Below are 26,566 nucleotides of genomic sequence, written 5' to 3'. Positions count from 1 at the left end.
GGGTACTAAAATTTTTCAATCAAGATTTATTATTGTAGCTCCAAGTTAGGAAACTTTTGTTGAAAGAGTAATTACTTTATTATATTTATCTAAACCTCTAGATTTAAAATGGCTGTGTTACCATGGAATCCATTCTATTTATTTCACAGTGAAGTATTTGGATTTGAGAGAATTATATTACCATTATATTTATCTCAAAATCAATGTTGTTGAGAGAGTTATATTACCATTATATACAACGTCCATTATATTCAGACTGAACGTAGAAACCATAGTTGGGGGTCTTTCTTACTTTACTCTACTTTTCCTATATTCTCAATTTCCCCATATTCTCTTTATTATTGTAGATTATTGTAGTTGTAGTTGGCTAAAATTCTTTCGTAAGAAGAATTAATTAGGCTCGGATTGAATTTGCTATGTTCAAAAGATTAATTCCCAACAACACCCTTCCACATCCCCACGAAATCAACATCAATCTGCTCTAAACCAATAAAGAACAAAACCTAAATCACATCACTACTACCCCCCACACGTAAAAGAAAAAAAAAAGGAACAAAATAAAGAAAACATGATTATAATTAGGCTCCATTTTGCCGTTCACGTTGTGGTGCTAAGCCGGTGGCAGAGGAAGTAGAGGTGCCAAGTAATGGCTGATAGACTCGTTCCATTGGACAGAGATGAACACAAGCGTAGCCTTCTAGCCCTGCGGTTCAGTGTCTCCATAGCCGCAGAGGTTGCAGTACTCGAAGATTTGGATTCGGATTCGGTTTCCTCATTCTCCAATTTGATTGTGGCGCGCCTCACCCTGTGTGAGAGAGGGTGGAGGACGGCGAGATTGAGCAGAACCAGGAGCAAGGACGCCGAAAGGTTGAAGCTTTGAATGGTGTCGCTGTTTCTCGGGGAGAAGCAGTGGCCGAGCAAAGCCATGGCAACGGTGGAGCCCATGGTCTTGAAATACAGCCCGTACATCTGGCTCTCCACCCTCTGAAGCTGCTGCCTCGGCAACTTGGCCCTCAAGGAAGGGCCCCACATGAGGGTCACCCACAGCCCCTGCCCGAACGCCGAAGCCGACGCGAACAGGTCCACCGTACTCCCCAGCCCCCCTCCCTCTATTGCCTGCGTCACGTTCCCGGCGATGTCGTGGCCCAGCGTGGTGGCTATGTCCTTGGCCGCCTTGTGCGTACCGGACACGGCGTCGGCAATCGCATCTTTCTCCGAGTTGGCCTTGTGTTTCGCTCTGCCCACCGCCTCCTCGGTCAGGTGGAGCGCCTCACGCGCCGTCTCGCACATCTTCTCCTTCACCTGCCCGGCCTCCTCCTGGACGGCGTGACACGTGTCCTTCGCCTTTCCGATGGCTCTGGACGCCCTCTCCCGGCAGTCTTTGGTAGAGTCGCGGATGAGGTCGGAGGAGAGGTGGGGCCTCCCTTCGCCGTCGTCCGAGAATGGGCCCACGGAGGCGGCCCACTTCATGGCGCCGTCGCTGCCGTAAAGCCCATCATCGTCGTCATCATCATGGTGGCGGCGTTGGTGTTTGCCATTTTTGGATGGCGCACAAACCGACACCGTCGTGAACATGGGTATGAGGGCAAAGGCCAACAACAACACATTCTTCATTATGATCCTACGGCCCATATTCCTCCAACTCCTCGCAGTCGGCGCGGTCTCTCTAATCTCGTATCTCTGTAATTATATTATATGTAAGCCAGATGGGACACGTGTGGAAGGTGCAACTCCCACACGTACGGCTTGTCGTGTCGATGTGGAAACACACCGCAACAGCAACCGAAGCCGGACCTTTTTGTTCTTGGAAAGGTGAGACGGATTTCGTTACGCATTCCTTAATTTTCTCACCTAGCCACTAACGTTTTTTTCTTTGAAAAAAAAAATAGTATAAAAACAAAAAATTTAACCTAAATCTACCATTTTAAACTAGTTTTATTATTATTTAAAACTTGAAGGTGTTTGAATCCCTACCAAATTTGAAACAAATTTTGAATTATGAATCATTATGTCTTTTTTTTATTGTTTCTATTTTTTAAAAAAATCTTTAACTTTTTTTAATATAATATATCAAATCTTATTTAATAATTTATCTTTAAATTCGTGGATTTCACAAAATTAATCTTTTTTTTAATGAAAATATAGTTTATAATTTAATAATATATTTTCAAATAAGTTATGGACCTCAAATTTAATTTAATAATTTATTAATTGTTTGAAATATTTGATAAGTTTTAAGTAAGTCTTCTCAACTTTAAGTTAAATATTTTTCTTGTAATAATAATATTTACTTTTAATATTTTTGTTTCTTAATTAAAATATTTTTAGAGGGATTTATTTTATGGAGTCCACGGTTTATTTGAAAATAAGTTATTGAATTAATTTTGATAAACAATATTTTCATGTGAAGAGGTTAATTTTGTGGGGTCCACCACTCATTTAAGAGATTTATTATTCAAGTGAATTTTGTATATTATATTTTTCAAAGAAAAAAGATTGGTTGAATTTTTAGGGGATGCATTTAAGAAAAATTTAAAAATAAAAATAGTAAAAATCGGAGGATTGATTTTGTGGTTCACAACTTATTCAAAAATACATTGAATTTGAAAAATTACTTTTTTTTATATAAAACACATTAATTTTTTGGATTCACAACTTATTTGAAACATAGATTATAAATTAGATTTGATATATAGTATCTTTAAAAAAAATTACTTTTGTTAGATTTTTAAGGGATGCATTTAGAGAAAGTTTAAAAATAAAAATAATTAAAAAAATGTAACAATTATTCCGTAGGGATTTAAAAGAAGTTCAAGTTTTAAATAATAAAATAATTTTCAAATGGTAAATTTAAATTTAAAATGTCAAAGTAAGCACAGCCGAACATTATTAACATGTATTAACATGTATCCTAAAGATTGTGAGTTCGGTCTCTTACCCTACGTATTATGTTAAAAAAAAGTTTGTTTAAATTAAAAAAAAATATTGATTTTAGTACTATTTTTAAAGTTCTCAAAAGGCTTTAAATTTAAATTAAAAAAAGAAAGAATTAATTTAATTTAAAGAAATGAATAAAAGAAGTGAGATTAAAAGTTTGAATGAAGAAATTAAAAATTAAAAAGAAAGAAAGAAAAAGAAATGAAGTGAGACTTCTGGGCGCGTGCAGGTGAATAATTCCGGCAAAACTACTCTTCGCCGGTCCAATTACACAATCTACACAAACTATTCCTCGCCGGTCCAATTACACAATTTATTTATTTTTATTTTTTTATATAAGGACAGGAGAGGAGTGTTTTTAAATATTGACCTCCATCGAACTTATTTTAGGATTCTTCAAGCTCTCAAAGTTAGGTTTAGGAGTATCAATCATACTATATTTTTTATGATAACAAATTTTATCTACTAATAAATTTAGTATTTCGAAGTGTTCATAATGCAGAATATAGTATTTTAAATCACTCAAATCCGAAACAAAATAAGGTAGGACAGGTGAATAGGTATGCCAGGTAAATAGTTGACGTGCTAAATTAAGGAATGACCTGCACAAGATAGTCAAACACTTCGATGCTCAAGTCAATATAAGTTCCGACTTAATAGAGAGTTTGAGATAGAATTCGATACCTGATGCAAGAGTGATGACCTCTATTTATAAGTTGGCGATCTGACAGGTCATCCTAGTATACTGCTTTCCTTTAGAGTTTCGGGACTAATTATGTCACCTCAAACTTCTCTAAGGTGGTCTTGTTTGTGCCCACCTGGAGTCCTTTTTGGCCGCCACGTGGCAATACAATTTTCTCCTCCAAACATTGGTCCCATTCTTTGGCTGGTCTGAGTCCAACCCGACAGAGAAGTCTTTTTCTGGGGTTGAAAATTTTCCTAACTGGTGACTTTATACCTTTCGAGTTAGAGGTGAAAAATATAGCTATTGGGAAGACGAACGGTTGGTATGCCAGCTGTTAGAGCACTTTAGTGTTTTTTACGTTCGGTATGCCACAAAATCTTGATTGTTGACCCCTGGACACGTGTGAGACTAGGATATAAACTTTCGCTTTGCTATAAATAACTTTCAGATCCAACTCCACCTTTCACACTTTTCTGTTTCCAAAATTCCTAAGTCCGATCTGGTTAGATCGTAGCTATGCCCTAAGTCGGTCCCCTTCCTTTGAAAACTTTATTGCACTTTTCCCTTTTGTTCAGACATGTCTAACCCTAGTAATCACAGGGGTAATGGCTCAGCCAATAGTTCGATAAACGGGTTTTCTGATCAGCCTGGTCAGAACTTCAGCTCCTTGTCTCCTAGTGGCTTCACCTCTAGGGTGGATTTAGTTAATAGGTTAAATAAGCAGTTGGAAGTGATAGATGGCCCTTAAGAAAAGTTTTAGGACATATAGAGATGAGGGTAGCAGTAGTGAGGTCTCTACCTTGGGCCATGGACAGGGGTGCCCTTCTAAGATGCTGGAGAATTACCTTGGACCCTTGCATAGGCGTTATGATGTCCTTGACTATGTAGGTCTTTGTCTTCCTGTGGAGGGAGAAATTGCCGAACATCTACATGAGGGATGTGTCACCTTCTAGTTAAAACTGTTTGAGTTTGGGTTTAAGTTGCCTCTCCATCCATTAGGTCAAGAGTTCCTCAGTAAGGTAGGTCCCACTCCTGCACAGCTCGCTCCCAACGAGTGGGGCATGCGCTTTGGGTTAGGAGTCTTTGGTGACTTAGATGCTGAGAAACGAAGATGGACCATCCTGTTGAAATGCCGACCAACTTTTAGCTTGTTTCGAGGTTAAGAAAATCTCGAATAAGCCAAAACATTTTTACATGTGTGCTAGAAAGGGGGTAGGAGGTATAATTAAGGGGCATTCGTCCATTAAGTGGCAAAAGGGCAAGTGGTGTTACGCTTCGGGAGAGTGGCTCGTGCTGGACGAGATAGATGAGCCATATTTTAATGTCCCTGTAGGTTTTGGAGTTTAGGTATAGAATTCTCTTAGATAGTTTTCTCCCTTTTTTTGCAGATCGGTCTCTCCCAATTACTAACTCCACTTTTGTTTTCTTGCCATTATGATAAAGCCAACGCCTGGCCTTACTGACCAGACTCTTGACTTCTTGAAATATTTTTAAGGACCGTCATAAGAAGGGAAGGAAAGTCGGTAGCTTGATGACCAACAAGCTTCTGGCTGCATCCAGGTTTTTAGACTACTACAGACCTTCAAATTTACCTGTCGAAGCTCTTCGTCTGAACTCCGAACTGGGTAAGTCATCCTCGCTCCATTCCGAGCTTTGATTCTAATTGCCTTCGCCATTTCACCTTTGACTCGTATTCTTGCTTGAGTTGTAGTCATATGGTGTGCAAATTTGCAAACGCGTGAAGAGAAAGCGTGCTAGTGGCATCCAAAAGTCGCGTGGGTCCAACTCTGTTGGGGGACATCATGGACGTCGTGGTTGACATGGAGCGTGTCGAGGTTGCTCCTACCTCAAGTTCGGGGAACCACTCATTGTACTGAAGCACTTAACGTTCCCCCTTTGTAGGCCATTATTGAAGAGTCTCCTCCGAAGAGGACCAAGATGAAGAAAAGGAAGGCTTCTCACGCTAAATTCTAATATTAAAATTTAGGGAAAAATACACTTTTGGTCCCTAAGGTTTGAATTATGTGTCTATTTGGTCCCTGAAGTTTCAAAATGTGCACTTTTGGTCCCTGAAGTTTGAGAAATAGTTCTAAATGGTCCTTGAGGCCCTTTGACCGTTAGTTGACTAAACAAAATGCTTACATGACAGTTAAATACTTATTAGACTATGATTATGTGGCAATTTTAAATTAGGTGGCAAAAAATACTAATTTTATATTATATTGTGTTGAATGGACTGCTAACGTGGCCACCACTTCCGAGACCTCCTTCACCTTCTCCAATTTCCTAGCCATCCAAGATTCCTCTCCCCGCCGTAGAAGATTTCTACCTTCGTAATCGGCATTCCGGTTGAATCTGAAGCCGAATAGCTGGAAACACCCGCACCCATTTGGCCGGAGATCTTCTGGTTCCTCGTCGAGTGGTGAATAGGGCCTGGGTTGATGCACCGCCATGGGAGATGGATGTGAGATTTTGGGGATGGAGGAGGAGGGTGTTTTCCAATTGTGGAAGTCATCCAAGGAAATTAGAATGATATAAAGGAGAGTAGAAAAAATGCAGAAATGGAGGGTTTTGAATTTGGGCATAAATCTGGGAGATGGGTCAGCGGTTTCCATTCTCATTCTCATCAATTTTGCCTTCAAAATTTCCAAAATGCGAAATTTATAAGAGGTTGACGGGAAGTTTGTGAAAACCCAATTGGCAAGTTTTGGAACTATTACGCTAAAACCAATTTACAATCCATCTTTCTTACTCCCCGTCAATCCAAATCCATCACTTATCAAAGATTTATTCCTTACTGTCGGCAAAGAGAAAGAAGAAAGTGTTAGAAAACAAAAACTTTATATAAGATCTATGCATGGGAGTAGGCTAAAGAATTATAAGTTATTTCGAATTACCTGAATCCATGAGTAGAGATTCCAAATTCCTGTAGCAATATCAGCGTGGTTTGGGTCTTCCTCAACTATGCAGCCTTAGATCAAAGATGGACAATACTCTCTATTGGATGGGGAATAAGAGACTAAAGAAGCATAGTATATTGGGGACCATAACCCTGTATTTATAAGTTGATTCTAGGGTTTCCCATAATTCCCTAGGATCAACGAGCTGGTATCTGCCCAGCGGGCCACACCACATATAGGAAGTTTAAGGGCTCTAATTAGACTACTTATTTTTCCCATGAATAGTAGTACATTTAATTTATCATAAATTGTTACCCATTTAATGGAATCAATTAAATTAATTCCAACAATCTCCCACTTGGGTAACAGAATTCTACGACAAATCATATAAGTTTCAACTTTTAGTGCACAACCAAATACTATTTAAAAAAAAACTTCCTTTAATTACAATCTGGTCCATCTTGTATACCAATGTGGGACCAAAGCGGCTTTTGTCACATATATGAGCGCAACTCAACCTTCAATGATCACCACACCAAATATACTTGATGACATAGATCAAGTGTGGAAGAGCAGCATGAGAATTACATTCATAGTGATCTGTTCATGTCTATTCTCAACTGGTCCCTATCGTACTTTATAAAGATCAACGCAATAAACACACACATATATATAAATACATATTCATTGTGAGTCCAAATAAACCATCATCTTTATTCTGCAGAAAAGTATAAAACAACATAGCTGTAATTAAAATTACTCTCACTCAATCAAGGCATTATCTACTGAAATGACACCCATACAGGCTACATGATCATGAAAGACCTTAGGTACTAAGCCTTTGGTAAGAGGATCTGCTAGCATGTTATGTGTTCCTATGTGTCCTATAGCTATCAAATTATTTTGAACTCTCTCCTTAACAACAAGATACTTTATGTCAATACGTTTTGACTTTGTCGAGCTCCTGTTGTGATTGGAATATAACACTGCTGAATTATTGTCACAGTAAATTTTTAATGGTCTTTCAATACTGTCAATTATCTTAAGTGCTGTGACAAAATTCCTAAGCCATATTCCATGATTCGACGTCTCATAGCACGCCACAAACTCTGCTGCCATTGTTGAAGGAGCTACAAGTGATTGCTTGACACTTTTCCATGAAATGGCTCCTCCTGCCATCATGTAGATATACCCAGATGTTGACCGCTTGCTATCTTGACATCCAGCAAAATCAGAGTCAGAGAAGCCAAAGATCTCTATATTATCTGATCTCCGATATGTGAGCATGTGATCTTTCGTTCTTTGCAAATATCTCATAACTCTCTTGACTGCTTTCCAGTGTTGCATACCTGGATTGCTCATATATCTGCCTAGCATTCCCACTATAAAAGCTATATCAGGCCGGGTGCAAACTTGAGCGTACATAAGACTCCCTACGACTGATGAGTACGAAATCTTTTGCATCTCACTCCTTTCATGATCACTTTTAGGGTTTTGATTCAAACTGAATTTGTCTCATTTAGCTACGGGTGTATCTCCTAGCTGACATCCATTCATGCCATACCTACTCAATACTTTATCAATGTAACTCTTTTGTGATAACCCTAAGATACCTTGAGAACGATCTCGCAGTATCTGTATACCCAAAACAAAAGAGGCATTGCCAAGATCTTTCATCTCAAAACGTTTTGTCAGAAGCTCTTGGTTTCTTGTAGCAGGTTTAAATCGCTGCAAGCCAATAAGATGTCATCTACATATAATACTAGGAAGATATATTTACTCCCACTGTTCTTGCGGTACACACATTCATCAACTACATTAGCTTCAAAACCAAAAGAAGTAATGACATTATGAAATTTGTGGTACCATTGACGGGAAGCTTGCTTGAGTCCATAGATGGATTTTTTTAGTCTACAAACCATTGACTCTGGATTTCCTGATTCAAAGTTCTCTGGTTGCTCCATGTAAATGGTTTCAACAATGTCTCCATTGAGAAAAGGTGCCTTAACATCCATCTGATGTAACTCTAAGTCAAAATGTGCTACCAGTGCCACAATAATTCTAAAAGAGTCTTTCGAGGAAACTGGAGAGAAAGTCTCTTTATAATCTATGCCTTCCTTTTGAGTGAAACCTTTTGCAACAAGACGTGCTTTATATCTTTCAATGTTTCCTTTTGAATCCCTTTTGGTTTTAAATATCCATTTACAACCAATAGGTTTCTTTCCTGCAGGCAACTCTACTAGATCCCAAACGCCATTGTCACTCATAGATTTCATCTCATCTTGCATAGCCTCAATCCACTTATCTACCTTAGAACTTTTCATTGCCTGTTGAAAATTGATAGGATCATTTTCTGTAAGGCCAATGCTATCCTCATGTTCTTGAAGAAATACAATATAATCATCTAGTATTGCACTTCTCCTTTCTCTAGTGGATCTTCTTAATGACACTTCTTGAGTATGTTGAGGTTGATCTATAGGGAAGGGTGATGTGTCATCAGTGTTGTCTTGAGAGGTAATGACATCGAGCGTTGGAACTTTATCTTGAGTGTCATTATCTAAAACTACTTTACTAACAATGGTAGGTAAAGTAACCACATCATTCATGATAGTAGCATTTTCTTCTTCAAAAACAACATCTTTACTTTTATTTCTCCCCTCAAACTCAATATTCTCAAGAAATCGAGCATTTCCCGTCTCGAAAAAAGTTCTTGAAGTGGGATTATAGAACTTAAAGCCCCGAGAGCGCTCAGCATACCCAACAAAGTAGCAACTTATGGTTCTTGAGTCCAGTTTCTTTTCATTTGGCTTATAAGGCCTTGCTTCCGCTGGACATCCCCAAATATGTAAATGCCTTAGGCTGGGTCTTTTTCCTGTCCACAGCTCATATGGGGTTTTGTTTACTGCTTTGCTAGGCACTCTGTTAAGTATGTATACTGCAGTTTTTAATGCTTCTCCCCAAAGAGACACTGGCAAAGAAGAATAAGCAATCATACTTCTTACCATATCTTTAAGAGTCCTATTTCGCCTCTCAGCAACTCCATTCATGCTAGGTTTCCCAGGCATCGTGTACTGAGGAACTATGCCACATTGTTCAAGGAAAAGCGCAAAGGGTCATCGACGTTGTTCACCTGATCCATCATATCGACCATAATATTCTCCTTCACGGTCAAATCTGAGAGTTTTAATCTTCCTGTTAAGTTGAAGTTCAACTTCTACTTTAAAAGATTTGAACATGTCCATAGCTTGAGATTTCTCATGAATTAAATATAGGTAGCAGTATCTTGAATAATCATCGATGAACGTGATAAAATACTGTTGTCCATTCCATGAAGCCGTAGGGAATGGTCTGCATATGTCAGTATGTACCAGTTCTAGGACTTCTTTAGCTCTTTCAGCACCTATATTCCTCTTGTTTGTTTCTTTTCCTTTGATACAATTAACACAAACCTGAAGATCTGTTAGGTCAAGTGAATCAAGAATTCCTTCATCCACGAGTCTCTTAATTCTAGTGTTAGAAATATATCCTAATCGCTTGTGCCATAATGTACCAGAATTTTCATTTAATTTTTGCTTTGTACCACGTGATGAAACATGCAAGCTTTCATTATCAAAAGGAACATTATCAAGCATATATAAATTATCAATCAGTGAACCAGTACCAATAATATTTGAATTATGCAAAAGACTTAGTTTGTTATTTCCAAATGAACAAGAATAACCAAATTTGTCCAATGAAGAAACAGAAATTAAATTCCGTCTAAATGACGGAACAACAAAAGTCTCAAACAAATCCAAATGAAAACCAGTTCCTAAAGATAATCTAAATGTTCCTATTGCTTCTACTTTTGCCCTATTGCCGTCAGCCACATAGATGAAAGCCTCAGCATCACTTGGCGGTCGGCTCCAAATGCAACCCTGCATGGATACACTTATGTGAGTAGTAGCACCTGAGTCTACCCACCACGTATGCATAGGTACAAAAGCTAGATTAATCTCAGAACAAACAAGGGAGAGAAACATACCCTTCTTTAATAGCCATGCAACATATTTGGCACATTGTTTTTTCATGTGCCCAGTCTTTTTACAGAAAAAACAAGCAGGTCCCGAATCCTGTTTCTTTTCCTTTTTCTGCTTAGAAGATTCCGCAGCATTATTCACTCTCTTTCTCTTTACACTCTTTGAGGTAGAAGCCATGTGAACACTTTCTGTCTTCTCTCGCTGCATCCTCTCTTCCTCTTGAACACAGTGAGAGATTAGCTCATTCAGGTACCATTTATCCTTCTGAGTGTTGTAACTCACCCTGAAGTGGCTATACTCTGCTGGAAGAGAGTTCAAAACTAAATGCACTAAAAAGTCTTCAGAAACTTCCAACTTCAGTGCCTTAAGTTTTGTTGCAACATTTGACATTTGCATTATGTATTCCCTTATGTTTCCTTTACCAACGTATCTTGAAGAGGTGAGTTTTGCCATAAGGGTACTCGCTTCTGCCTTATCGTTTTTGGTAAAGTACTGCTCCATTTCCTTTAGAAAGCCTTTGGCATTCGTTCCCTCAACAATAGAGCCTCTAAATGTTTCTGGAATTGAGCGCTTCATGATCATTAGACACATGCGATTAGACCTATCCCACTTCTTAATTTCAACCTTATTAGGATTTTCCTCAGTTGAAGTAGGACGGTCTACCCTTAATGCAAGGTCTAAATCCATACACCCAAGTACTATCTGGATGTCTTCTTTCCAGTCCTTAAAATTAGCCCCATTTAGTCTAGGAATGTTGTTGACTTGAGTGAACATATTATCAGAATTAGCAACCTTAACTGTATAAAGAACACAAACTCAATATAATAAGTAATGTCACACAGATATATATAAATATTCATGACATTCTAAGTAAACTTTACGAGGACAAGTGAGATGCCTAATGCAACATTCACATTCAGTCTTTGGACAAAAAAATGTTAATTTGCTAGTGATACTCTCAGTACAATAATAAAACATTAATAACTCATTCCTTTTAGATGATAGCCTTCCTTTGGGCCGACTAACAACTTCAAGGACACAACCTTATGTTATCCATATTTATTATTGCATGTGTATTTGTTGTCTGCCCAAATTGCAACCTTCCTTTAGGCCGATCACAATCCGCATAAGCAAGAAATACACTACATCTAAGAACTTTAAATGTTCCAATTTATAAAATAGAGACTACTTTGGTAGCATATTTCACGCATCAAAACATTTAAAGAAATTAGACAAATTGTGCTACCAATAAATTAAATATAAATTTATTCACCGTAATAGTTAACATTTAATTAGCACAATAAAAAAGTAATAAAAAACTGTCCTCCATACTTTTATGCCCAAAAATTTATTACAGATTATAAATATAAAGAATATTTATAAAAATAAATCAGGGGAAAGAAAAAGAAAAGGAGGGAAAATAATAATAATGATGATGATGATGATAATAATAATCACACTTTGTGCTAGGGTTTCACCCTAGCACAAGCAACCTCATGGTGGCATGGTGGCACTCCTCCAGTGGAGTGCCGCCGCATTCGTTTTTTTTTTTTTCTTCCCTTCTCTTTTTCTTTCTCTCTCTAATTGAATCAACCCAGGTGCCATTCTAAAAAAAATTTCTTTCTTTATTAAATTGAATCTTCACGCCCATCTCTGAATTTTTTTTTTATATAAACAGTAACTGAATTGATTATAATAGGATCGATTTGAAAAATATTGGGGAGAATGAATATATCAAACTTCATCAAATCAATAAATTCAGACGACTTTCAAATTAAATTATTCAAAATTGTCCAATAACTAATCAATCCAAATAGTTCTAATAATTCATGTTGTTTAATAATAAATTTGACTAAAGTTGGTTGTCCAATTCAAAAGGAAATTTTTTTAGAAAAATAAATAAATAAATAAGAACTCAGTATTTTTGGGTATAAAATTGAAGTTGAAATTAACTAAAGAATAAGCCATGACAAGTCTATTTTTCTAAAAATATCCAAATATTAAAATATTAACTAAGCTTTTAAAAGTAAAGAAAAATGGCTTAAAATTCGAAAGTATCTTTAGAAAGTTAGAAAAGCAATCTTATTTTTCTAAAAATATCCAATTATTACACCAAATTTGATAAACAGAATTAATTTATTTTGCAAAGGGAAACCGAATTAAATTTTACAAGTGTTATTAAATTAGACTTTAAACCTAATTAAGTGTAGGAATGTACATTAAAACTTCAATAGATATAAAAAAAAAAAGCTTAAATTTCGAAAGTATTTTTTAGAAAGTTAGAAAACCAATCTTTTTTTTCTTTTTAGAAATATCTAATTATTATCGTAAATTTGATAGGCCGAATTAATTTTTGCACTATAATTTTAGTGTTATTAAATTAGACTCTAAACTTAATTAATATCCAAATTTGTAGTACTAAAAAGTGTTTGAATGTGTTAACCTTCCATTAAACTTCAATAGATGTAAATTTTAGTAGCTGTAAAAAAAAAAAATTGTATGAAAGACTTGGAAAGTTCAAAATTGAAACTACCATTACTTATCTTTCATTATTTTATTTTCATTGGAAATAACCCCCAAAAAATAAATCTCTATTTCTTTTATTTAATTTAAGGTTGCATTATTGTTTTCCTCCTCTGTAGGGTTCTATTGTAATCAGATTACAAACTGTAGAAACAAAAGTTAAAGAAACCACAATTTTTAACCTTTATGCTATAAACCAACATAGCTTTAAATTTTTATTTTTTTTATACATATGTAAATTTTTATTGTTATTTTCATTTTATTATTGTCAAAATATGTATAGGTAAAATTTAAAATGGAAGTGATCTTAAAAGTTGTATTGAAAAATGTGGTTTATATTCTTTTGATGTGAGGTTATACAAAAGTTGATAAGTTTGGCTGAAATGTCTATATCATGATACAACTTTTATCTCCTATATTTCACACAATATCTGATTTTAACGTTATATTACAAATAAAATCCTTAAAGATTTAAATTAGGTTCTAGGTTTTGAAAATTTTAAAATATTCTTTTGTGGTTTTTTAAATTTTCAAAATCTCTATTTTCATCCTTAAACTTTCACACTTCTTGGGTCCTAAACTTTAAAACAAATAATTGTTTTGGTTTTTCTTTTCATACTTGTTCTAACATCAATTTGTTAAACAATTGATGACTTTAGTTTTGATTATGTGTATTAACGTACATGCTAGCTTGAATATATATTAGAGCTAATGATGTTGACTTGATATATATTAGAGCTACTGAGATTGAGGGCGGGTTTGGGAGGAGTTTTGGCATTAACATGGTAAAAATGATCATGATCACTCTTGCTTTGTCAAAATCACTCTCATTTCTATTGATCATGTTTGTCAAATTAAAAAATCACTTTAAATTGATTGTAAGGTTTGACTTAGATGGTGATTTTGGAAAATCAATTATAATCAAACATATCTGAACACGCAGACATATACTAGAGAACAAAATATTAATAATGATAAAAATAATTGCTTTTACCAAAAATAGAAAGTTTAAAGCATTTTAAAGTGAGAGACAAAAATTGGGAGCATTTGTTGCATGCATGGGAATGGGGAATATTAAAAGAGTTGTTGGATTCCAAAGTTGTTTAGACTTTAGAGAAGAAAAACAAACAAAACAAAAAGCAAAGCTTCATTGAAGTATCTGTTGTGTGCTGCCAAAGAGAGAAGAATATTGTAAAGTAAGCAAAAGAAAAGGAAGGGCATGCAATTGCATTGCTGCTTGAAACTTCATGATAAAAATCAGATGGCTAAGATAAGGGACCTGATCAGTGTTAATCCTTTCATAGTCAATTGGTTTTGAGATGAAGGGACGTCGAGTTGATAAAAGTAAATTAAAAAGAAAAAATTTCTTTTAATGAAATAAAATTAGATTAGTTTAAATTTGTGGCAAGGTAAGTCCATGAAATAAAAACAAAAGCAGTTGCAAAGGTAAAGGGATATGCATAAAAATAAAAATAGTTATTGAATGAAATTATATGGAAAGGGAGAATCTGTAAAAATATAAAAAGTAATAATAAAAGTAATTAACATTGTTGAAGTCAAAGAATGAACCTCTGCTTTGCATATTCTCCGATAACTGTTTTGGACCATCCTGACGAAATTACCAAATCACCCTTCGTCACGCGGGGTGGGGCCCACGGATTTGGTTGCCGCCTGGAGTGCGACAGACGAAAACTGGAACACTCAAAATTGTCTGCCTTCGATCTTCTGTACTACGGTCGGCTTCATCGTACCATATTTTCTTTGTTTGCATTATATCGGTAAATATGGGATTCACAATGCTTTCTGATTTAGAAATTTTCACAACGTTGGACGGGTAAAAATCAGTATAAACAGAGAAGGAATCATCAATTAATTCAAAAACTTAAACGGATAGGTTAGATAAATTTAATTTATTAGGGACTTTTTTTTAATAAATAATAAATTTAAGAGATGATCGTACCACTTCAACATTTGGTCGTCTTTCACGTGGTACAAGCACCACGTCTAAATTTTTTTTAAAAAAATCAAAATATGGTTATATCCGAAGTATTTAACAAAAATATGAATTATATTATATATATTAAATAATAGCGTAATATTAACGAAATTATCTTTTGAAGAAGTGGATTTAACCCCTGATCACTATCTTCGTGTCCCGCGCGCTTTTGTTTGAGACGTATGTTGAACATTTTTTTAAAGTGTAAAAGACGTAGAAAGTTGACTAAACAAAAGAGAAAAAAAATGCGTATAAGACACCTTGTACATAGCCGAGGAGGAAGAATGTTGGACACCAAGTCCATTGTGCTATTGTTTAATATATAATGTAATTAATGACCCCCAACTGGCCCAACCAATTTTTAACACATTGATATGAACCAAGATGTCGTCTTGCCGTCAGGACCAATCACTCGTTCAAGGGCCAAACAGTTACAGCTAGTATTTGATTCTCACATTCAAACAGTAGTGAGCTCCACTCATGGACATCAAGAGGATAAAGATGGAAAAAAACTTTATTCATTGCACCAAATGAAGATACTAGAAGAAGATGAAGAAACTTTGTATTAACAAAGTTAATTATTTTTAAATTGTTATTTATCTTATTTTAGGCCTTTATATTTTTAGCCAATGATGTGGCATTGAATTTATTAATTTGTCACTTTAATTGGGGTAGTATAGTCTTTTAGCCTCCTTTGAGATTAGAGATTTAATTTTGTGAACAGAACAATCAGGTTAACACACAAGCCTTGAATGAATGACAAGCTCGGATAATAGATAAGGAATTCGCAGAAACTAATGAACAGGTAGTTGCAACCATCATGTTGTGTTTATCGATGAACGTGGCAAGTCTCGTTGCGAGTGAGACAACGACGATAGGTCTGATGGAGGCACTGACGAACATATATGAAAAACCTTATGTCAAATTGTCGCAACGTCATTGCGACGCGGAGCGGCCGACGTCATCCCTTGAAGGGTCTCTTTCGAGTTAAGAGTTTGGAGTCGCCACCAATCATCTACGAGGTGTGATTGGTCACCTAAAAATAAAGACAAGGTCTGCGGAAACAGATTGTTGGTTCGGGAGTCGACTGAACGTAGGAAGGTGTTAGCACCCTACGACACCCGTTCGAAAACGGTACCACATTTTGTCAAAAATTATCCTATTATTTTATTTGGTCCAAAAAAAATGTTTTTATTTTATTTTAAATATCTCATATTATATTAATTCACATTTTGTAATAAGATATGAATTAATAGGTATGAGTGGCACAAAGGCCATTAGAAAAGTTTATCACCTTCAGAATATTGGAAGGTTCCAATTTTCGTCATTGGAGTTTTCGAAATAATTATTTAGTAAAAAAAACAATGATAAATTAAAAAAAATGAAATAATGGCACACATAAATACTCGAACTTTTATTGTGATTATCAATATCCTAAGCTCTTGCCACTACACCGAGACCTTAGGATACAATTTAATTGCTTTTTAAAAGGTGTGATTGGTCACCTAAAAATAAAGACAAGGTCTGCGGAAACAGATTGTTGGTTCGGGAGTCGACTGAGCGTAGGGAAGGTGTTAGCACCCTACGACACCCGTTCGAAAACGGTACCACATTTTGTCAAAAATTATCCTATTATTTTATTTGGTCCAAAAAGGCCATTAGAAAAATTTATCACCTTGAGAATATTGGAAGGTTCCAAATTTCGTCATTGGAGTTTTCGAAATAATTATTTAGTGAAAAAAAAAACAATGATAAATTAAAAAAATGAAATAATGGCACACATAAATACTCGAACTTTTATTGTGATTATCAATACCCTAAGCTCTTGCCACTAGACCAAGACTTTAGGATACAATTTAATTGCTTTTTAAAATACAAACGTTTTATTTTTGAATTTTGTTAAAAAAATGAGAAAAAAAATTCATTTAAAAAGGAAAAAAAACCTTTTATGTAAAATAATTTTTTAGTAAAAACAATGTTTAAAAAAACAAACATTTTTTGAAACATTCAAGGATTCGAACTTGGATCTTATATATTAAGAACCAAACATCTTACCACTATACCAACATCATAAGATGTGAATATAATATTCTTTTAAACAATAAAGTTTTTAATTTATTTTTAAAAACTAAAAAAACGAATTTTATTAAATTAAAACAAAAAAAATAAAAACAAAAATTTTATTTAATTCGAAATTAAAGAGATTTTTGAAAGAAAACTTTATTTCTTAATTCAACAAAATGTTTTATTTAAAGTAGATTTTTATTTGTTGAGATTTCCCACAGAATAATTAACAAATTTAAAAAGATTTCAATCATGTATTTTTAAAAACTAAAAGATTATCTTGAATTCTTTTTACTTCCTCCTCTTAAATCTCTGCAGAAGATAATTCTTTTTTAAAGAAATTTTAATAAATAAATAAAATCTTTATTAAAAAGAAGTACCATGGATTTCACTATACCATTGGGTTTGGCCACCATAAGCAAGCCTATGGTCTTTACTCGCGCTGATCAAGCACACTGCCGTCTTTAGGAAAGAGAAGAATGATCGAGATCGATCGACCGACCAAACACGGAGACGTTACGTAGCTATCCCGCATATAGAATCGCCAATTCCGACGACGATGATGAAATTGAGGCGTGGAGGAGGAGTAGGCTAGAACACAATAATTGGTAAATTTGAGCGCGTCAAACTTTTGTGGTCCAGAATGGTAAAGAAAATGGATTGAGAAGTATAGGGGAGTAGTGTATGAAGGAATTATGAAGAAGATGAGAGAAGGAGAAAGGTAGGGGAGGGATGAAAGCCTCAAATTTCCTCTTGCTTTCTGTGTGGCTCTATGTGTCCCTTAAATACACAAATAAAATAACAGTAACATGCGTGAGTTAAGTAAAACTAGAGAGAAAAAAAAGAAGGGAAAATGTAAAGCATGACACCTGTAAAACCTTGACCAAGAAAAAATCAAAGGGAGGGAAAAAAAACTGTTAATATCAAAAATAAAATCTTTATTTTTTAATTTGTAATTTTATTAATAAAATCAAAATTTTTAAAAGAAAACTTTTTTTAAAAAAATTTAAATTAAAACTTTAGCTTATAAACAATAATAAAGTAATCTTTTTTAATGAAGATATTTAAAAAATAATAATAAATAAAAAAAATTAGCCGGACCAATAACGGTGTCTACATAAATAACAAGGTATATTTTGTCACGAGATATTTCAACATTCAAATGGATGAGAAGGAGTCAGTCAACTGCCATATAAATGAGATCACTAATCTAATCTCAATTGGCGTCTGTGGAGATTACGTTTAGTGATGAGGTAAATGCTATAGCACTGTTGACTTATTTGTCAGATAGATGGGAAACGATGAAGACGATTATGTCAAATTCTTTAAGGGACAAAAACTTGAAATTTTATGAGATCTGTGACACTACGCTTGCTGAGGAGATTCATAAGAAAGGAAGTGGAAAGAATTCCACATCTAATTTAGGTATAGAGAATTTTATGGAATCAACATTGGCAGTTTAGAGTAGAGGCAAAGGAAATATGGAATATGGAATATGGAAGTAGACAGTAGAAACGTATCCAGAAAAGTGGGAGTGACATTGTTGAATGTTTTTATTGTCATAAGAAGAGTCACTTCAAGAAACACTGTAGGAAGCTTAAGGATGATCAAGAAAAGGAAGTCACTACAAACTTCATGTTAGAGGAGGTGTTGCTAGCTTGTGTTGAGAGTAACACAACATTTGTAGACCAGTCATCAGAGTGGGTAGTGGAGTGCAGCCTCACTACACGCATCTTTAGACAATAGTTGGTTCACGTCCCTCACTGAAGGAAACATGGCATGTTAAGGATGAGAAATGGTAAACTTTCCATGACCAGAGGAATTAGGGATGTTCATCTGAGGTCTGACAGTGGAACCGAGCTAGTTCTGTGTGATGTCAGATATATACCCAATTTCAGGATGAATTTGATATCACCAGGGAAACTGAATAACGAAGGTTACATAAGTGAGTTTGCAAAGAACATGTGGAAACTCATAAGAGGATTCGAGGTAGTGGTTGTTGACCACAGAAAAGCTTTAGTGTATGTGTCAAGATTTGACGTTGTGAAAGGATCAGAAAGATGGATTATGCACAAAGTTGTCGATGATTTAGGGGGAGACATGATAAAACCAACAACAATAACGGTCAGGACAAACGAGAAGAATCTGCCATTAGTTCAAGTCCAACAGTTGGGAGGTCGAGAAAAGAAAAAAAAAAGAATAGTTCAATGAGCTGGTTAGTAGACTGTCAGTTTATAGCCTCAGATGTCAGACGGTTTGGCAAGCTGATGAAACCGCATAAGCAAAAGAGTGCATCGAGGAGAATGACTATACTTGGTGCTGAAGTTGAGGGTGAAGTCTCTAGCTTGGCAACATACTTGGGTGGGTTGGCCAAGTCATCAATAAATAAGTCTTTCTTTAGGAGTCATTGGGCACAATCGAAGAAGGAAGCGTCGGGGACCATTTAGTTCGTGTGGAAGCACATGACTGTGTCTCTTACATCTTGTAGACGACACCATGTAGGATTTTCCAGTCCTATCGCAATCATAGATGGAACATTGGTTGTCGCCAAAAAGATGTTAGAAGTTGTTGTTGCAGTGGGAATAGAACCTTGGAGGATTGACAAGAAGATCGACACTATTGTTGTAGTTGGGGGCCAGATAGGTGTTTCATCTCCAAGTGGGATATTGTTAGGATCGTGGAGCCAAAACAATGGAAGAAGAAGAGAAGATGAATGAAAAATGTTGTAGGAGCCATCTGACTAAGGGAACAACATTGAGACGCTATGAAGAGTGTCTCGATACTATCACAAAGATGAGAAAAAACGGAGAGGTGCGCAGGTAGGCGATTGATGCTACAATGTCATAGCGTTGAGACGTCGTGGATAGTGTCTCAATGATGCTACAATATTCTTTAAATACTTGATTTCTTTTTAGGTTTTTGTGTGTGGCACAAAATTTGAGATAAAGGTGGCATTGTGTTGGTAGCACAAAATTTAAATACTTCGGTGAACCAGTATAAATCTCTTGTGTCAGTTTTCTACTTTCTCATATTTCTTTAATTGTACATCCATTAAACTGTGATTTTGCTGATCATAACTGTGGAATGAGAAAAGGAATTCTAATTAGACTTTTCATTAAGATGCTCGTGTTGAGAACTAGGCCAGTTAGCTATTTTTTGTGCACATAGCAACGGTTTTTTTCTATGAAAGGATGATTATTTTGAAAATAGATTTTAAATAAAACATTATTTTAAAAAATCCAATAAAAAAGAGTATTCATGTTGTGGTATAAAAAAATATTTGAGCTATACGTGTACCTTTCAACTCATTTTTTTCCAATGGTGGGCCCTAAGGCAGGGCCGAACCAGATCAAATCTACTGTTTTATTTATTTATTTTTTTTAGCCAATGATGTGGCATTGAATTTATTAATTTTAGGTTTTTTTTTAAATTCAATGTCACTTTAATTGGGGGTAGTATAGTCTTTTAGCCTCCTTTGAGATTAAAAATTTAATTTTGTGAACAGAACAATCAGGTTATAAAATGAATTTGAGTGTTTTAGCGTGATGACTAAAGGTTCATCAATTTTGCAATTCTTGATCTAGGTTGCAAACTCGGAACATTCAAGCTAGGTTTTATCAACATTCTTGTGAAGTGTTCAACATTGAGTAGGGAACCAGTTCTCCTTATCTCAAGTAATCATTCATCTAATATTTCCTTGGGATTGTGCTTTTTGATTTGGGGTTTTAGGAATTGACAGTTAGGGGTCCTCCTTAAGTGGAAGAGTTTTTATCTACGATTTTCTAGGGTTTCATATCACGTATTATTTATTGAATAAGTTTGAGAGGAACGTATTATTTTTTTAATATGTTAGAAATGTTAGGATTGTGGAGCCAAAACAATGGAAGAAGAAGAGAAGATGAAAGAAAAAAGTTGTAGGAGCCATCTGATCTGAGGGGACAACATTTAGACGATGTCGCAAAGAGGAGAAAAGGTGGAAAAGCGCGAGGCAGGTGTTTGACACTACAGTGTCGTAGCATTGAGACTTCGTGGATAGCGTTTCAATGCTGCGACAATACTTTTTTTCAAACTCGTTTTTTTTTGTTTTAGGTCTTTGTGTGTGGTACAAAATTTGAGATAGAGGCGACATTGTGTTGGTAGTAGTGAGGAGATCAAGATCCCGAGTTGTAGTGCGTCATTGCCAACCTGTTCTCGAGTCTATTGGTGAGGTTTTTCATTATTGTATTCCTAGTTTCGTATTGTTGTAGTGGCTAGAAGCTGCTAGGTAACATTTGTTGAGGCATCTAGGGAGAGTTGTTAGATATTGTATGCCTATTGTAAGTTCACAATCATAGTAGAACCCGTATATCGTGGAAGACTGGACGTAGCCTGTGCTTGGTTGAACCAGTATAAATCCTTGTGTCAGTTTTCTGCTTTCTCGTATATTTTTCTTTTTTATTGTGCATTGATTAAACTGTGACTTGTTGATCATCACTGTGGAATGGGAAAATGGATTCTAGTTTGGCTCTTGATTTAGGTGCTTGTATTGAGAACTAGGACTGTTAACTATTTTATTGTGCATTATAGCAATTTTTTTCTCATTAAGTGGTATTAAAACTGTGAGGTTAAGAGTAATGGGATTCGGTGAGAAGTCCAGTTTCGAAGGGATTATGAGATTCGACAGACATAACTTTTGGTTTTGGATGATACGGATGAAAGACTACTTCGCCTGCAAGAAGATACACACAAGCCTTGAATGAACGAAAGTTGGGATAATAGATAAGGAATTCGTAGAAACTAATGAATAGGCAGTTGCAACTATCATTTTGTATTTGTCGATGAACGTGGCAAGTCTCGTTGCGAGTGAGACAACGACGATAGGTCTGATGGAGGCCGTGATGAACATATATGAAAAACTTTATGCCAATAACAAGGTATATCTTGTTAGGATATATTTCAACAGTCAAATGGATGAGGAGGATTTAGTCAAGTGCCATATAAATGAGATCACTAATCTAATCTATACTTGATTTTTTATACGTTTTTGTGTGTGGCACAAAATTTGAGATAAAGGCGGCATTGTGTTGGCAGTAGTGACGAGATCGAGATCTCGAGTTGTAGTGCATCGTTAGCAACCTATTCTCGAGTCTATTGGTGAAGTTTTTCATTCTTGTATTCCTAAGTTCGTATTGTTATACTGCCTAGAAGCTAAGTGACATTTGTTGAGACATCTAACTAGAAAGAGTTGTGAGATATTGTATGCTCATTGTAAGTTCACAATCATAGTAGAAACAACATATTGAGGAAGACCAGACGTAGCACGTACTTGGGTGAACCAGTATAAATCTCTCGTGTCAGTTTTCTGCTTTCTCATATTCCTTTTATTGCACGTTGATTAAAACTGTGACTTACCGATCATAACTGTGGAATGGAAAAAGAGATTCTAGTTAGACTTTTGATTGAGATTCTCGTATTGAGAACTAGGACTATTAGCTATTTTTGTACGCATAGCAACAATATTTTTTCCCATTATGAAAGTATGATTATTTTGAAAATAAAATTTAAATAAAACATTATTTAAAAAAAATCCAATAAAAAAGAGCATTCATGTTGTAGTATAAAAATTTTTCAATCGGTACGTGTACCTCTCAACTCATTTTTTTGCACTTGTGGACCCTAAGGCAGGGCCGAACCAGACCAAATCTACTATTTTATTTATTTATTTAATATTGATTTGGTTTGAGAGGTAGCTGAAGTGGGACCTGTTGAATCATGATCATTTCTTAATATTTAGTCTTTGCATTCTCTTTTATTCTAACACCAACGCTACTCATATTTTCTCTCTCTATCCTAACATCACTTCCCATGTTCCAAAATTTACTCATACTCCTTCTCACCCACGTGTTATTATTTTAAAATAATATAGAGGAGTTTTTTCATATTAAATAATTATTTATAAAATTAATAAAGTATAAACAAAGAGAACAAGTAGCACTACAAAATTTCTCGACAAGAAATGAGAAATCATTCTCGACTCTTGGTCCGAGTATGTCTAAGAGGATAACATGTTAATTAATTCAATCCTTCGTCCTACATTTGTTTTCCTCAATAATAAAAGAAATCATAAAAAGATGATATCTATCCATTAATATGAGATATTTTAGTTAAGTTAATAATATTTAATTAATCAAAGATATTCTAGAATATCATATAAAGTTTAAAATTTTACAAAAATATAGTATAATTCAAATCAAATTTAAATTTAATGTGAGTTTAAACATAAAAAAAAACATCAAACTTATGATATATTTGAAAAAATTTAATAGTTATGACATTTTTAAAAATATGTATTAAAAGAGTAAAATTTATCTAGATTGGATTACCAATTTGGCCTCTAAGATTTTATTTTTAGAGCATATGATTTTAAAAGTTTCTATGAAGGTTTGTTTCAAAAGTTTTAATTTGGTTGGTATGATAGGGTCAAAGTTTTCACAATTCATCATTGTCATTACAAAGTAATTAATAAGTGACCTATTTTCTATTTATATAAAATAATTATTTAACTAACCATTTGAGTGGTTTGAGATGAGTAAGAAAATAGGGTTTGTAGGTCGAGGAAAAATAGTTTGAGGGAGCTTTATGTCATAAATTTGAACTAAATTTTATAGAAATTGACTAAATTGAAACTTTTTTTGAAACCTATAAAAATCAAATTAGAATTAAGCTCTAGATATAGAGACCAAATTATTAATTTAATATATTTACTTTCAACCGATTTTATACCATTTATATTCTTTTATACGTCTATTTTGGTAGAATTATAAAATTTGTCGGGATATTATAAAAGATGGTAAGTTCCCTTTTCTTTTCTATGATCCTTAACAGGTTTAATTTTGGATTATATATATTCTTCCATCTAATCTTATTTTACTAACACTATTAACGAAATAGTAACGTAGTCTACTCTAACATTTTCCAAACTTTGACCAAAATTACTCTAATCAATGATATGCCACCTTAGTGATCTATTAATGATATTAACGACAATTCATTATATATTTGCATACAGTTTATGATTATACTCCTTTAATTTGTCTTATATTAAAGAAATGTATATTATAATTTAAATTAGGACAAATGGTAAAAACCACTCATGAAGTATGGTGGTCGTTACAATTACACCCTTGAACTTTCAACTGTAAAAATTAAATCCTCGAACTTTTATAAATGAAAAAATTAAACCTTCAAACCTTTAATAGTAAAAATTAAATTCCTAAACTTTCACATATGATAAAATTGCACCCTCTAATTCAAAAATTGTAAAATCTACACCCTAAAATTTTGAAAATTTGTATCTATTTGACAATGGTAAAATTAAAATTTTTTTTCTGTTCGTGGATATTCGATTTTGCAGACAAACAGTAGTTCACAAATGGGAATATGTTCCATCATTCATTAAATTGTGAGGGATTTAACAGAACAGAGGACATTATTTTCCATTTCAATTTTCAATATCACATCTTGAAAAGTATCAGATTTATTAATTACCTATGCGTACAAATCTATGCCCCAAAACTTGGCGAGGTGTTTGATATTTCCTGTCAATTCCACCTGATAGAATTATTATTCATATATTCTTTTGTAAGCTTAAACTTAAAAACTTAGAGCAATCTCTCGGATTTCGATGTCCCTAAGAGCAATTTGAGCAACACTTTTCCCATATTTATTGGCAAGTCTCGAGGAAAAGGCTTTATAAAAATTGTCTACAAAATCGGATATTGAAGAGCAAAAAAAACTTCATTGAATTCAAAATTAATGAATATGAGAACATTTTCGGTACATAATATGGACGGAATTGTAAAAAAATACCATTTTAAAAAAATTTAGGGTTTAATTTTAATTTTGAGGGCACAATTTTATAATATGTGAAGTTTAGGGATTTAATTTTCACTGTTGAAAGTTTGAGAGTTTAATTTTTTCATTTATAGAAGTTGGTTTAATTTTTACAATTGAAAGTTTAAGGGTGTAATTTTAACAACCACCATATGGTTTTTACAATTTGTCCTTTAAATTAAAATTTTTATCTCAAAAGTTTTTTTTAATAGTTTATTGTTAGAAAAATAGAACCGATACAGGCATGGAGAGGAGCTGCAGCAGCCATGGGCCAGAGGCACAGTGCCGTAGCTACTTCAACGGCCATCCAGAACCGTCATTAATTAAATATAATTGTCATTATATATATATATATATATATATATATATATATAATTGTCATTAATTAAGGTATTAAGAAAAAGGAGAAGATTACCGTTTTTGAAAATTTGTATTTACAACTACAGTTATAATTTATCACACATAGATGTTCCATCACAATTAAAAGATATCACAAAAACTCATTTGTTGACACGTTAAAATAATCAAAGATTTTATTCTTCTGTCAACAAAAACTTAACAACAACAGTTTATAATTGTTATGAAATATTTTTTAACAACCGTTCATAATTGACACAAAATATTTTTTAACGACGGTTTATAAACATTAAGAAAAACGTAATAATGACTATTTATAACTATCACGAGAATGATAGTTTTAACGGTTAATATTGGCAATTTTAATTGTCATGAAAATCTTTATATTGACAATTTTTATCGTTATAAATACCTTTATATTTACAATTTTAAATATCACAAAAATCTTGTATATGACATTTTTTTGTTACAATTTGTTTTTATTAAAGGTTTGCAATGTCAAAAAAAAGTTTATATATGACAATTTCATGACAGTCGCGAAATAGATTTAATAACATTGTACACCTTTCGAAGAAATTTTTTATACTTGTAAAATTCTAAAATGTAGTAAGTTGTATATAATAAGATCAATTTTTTTATCCATATACAAAATAAGTATGATCAAATTTGTACGTTACGATATTTTAACCGAATACTATACTATAACTACAATGAGAGAATGAAATATATGTTTCACACACTAACCCAACAAAAAAACTTAATAATCAATTTGTTGCAATCGTAGTTCTTGTATTCAAGTTCGTGCATGACCTAATCGAGAAACACTGTTTAGTTAGCTAAATGAAGAAAATAAATTGACCAAATAAACTACAAATAGAGGTAGCGTTCCAGCGTGACGACTAGATTCTATAAAAGATCGTCTTAAGTTTTTTGCATAATCATAAAATAGATGGATTGAAGAGGATGTAGAGTTTTGTCGGCCCCTCGTTCTCGGAGGATATTTACATATAAATCCGAAGTAACCATTATCGCGGTACTTAGAAATTAAACTAGGTAGCCATTGTCATATGGTACCTTGAGAGAATTGCAGTGTTAGAGACTATTTATTATACTCCTCATATCATAATAGAATTAGTTGTTGCAAAGACCGGATGGTCTTGAATTTGGGACAAAAACCAGTATAAACTATGGTGTTGGGCTTTTTTTTTTATCC

The 26,566-nt window shown here is 34.2% G+C and overlaps 1 protein-coding gene across 1 annotated transcript; it reads right to left on the bottom strand.

The window, feature by feature from the left end:
- Positions 1 to 587: 587 nt before the first annotated feature.
- Positions 588 to 1,878, bottom strand: LOC148208338 (uncharacterized). The gene has a single exon (XM_088119446.1). The coding sequence runs from the start codon at positions 1,630 to 1,632 to the stop codon at positions 598 to 600; it is 1,035 nt and encodes a 344-aa protein (XP_087975572.1). The 5' UTR covers positions 1,633 to 1,878; the 3' UTR covers positions 588 to 597.
- Between the last annotated feature and the right edge of the window lie 24,688 nt (positions 1,879 to 26,566).

The sequence above is a fragment of the Momordica charantia genome (assembly GCF_013281855.1).
Source record: "Momordica charantia cultivar OHB3-1 chromosome 11 unlocalized genomic scaffold, Mcharantia_2.0 BLBB01000011.1, whole genome shotgun sequence".
Taxonomy (NCBI): Eukaryota; Viridiplantae; Streptophyta; class Magnoliopsida; order Cucurbitales; family Cucurbitaceae; genus Momordica; species Momordica charantia.
This window is presented reverse-complemented; position numbering and strand designations above follow the sequence as displayed.

Bases quoted from the DNA above. Each gene is read 5' to 3' on its own strand.
- LOC148208338 (XM_088119446.1), bottom strand. From the start codon at position 1,632: ATGGGCCGTAGGATCATAATGAAGAATGTGTTGTTGTTGGCCTTTGCC.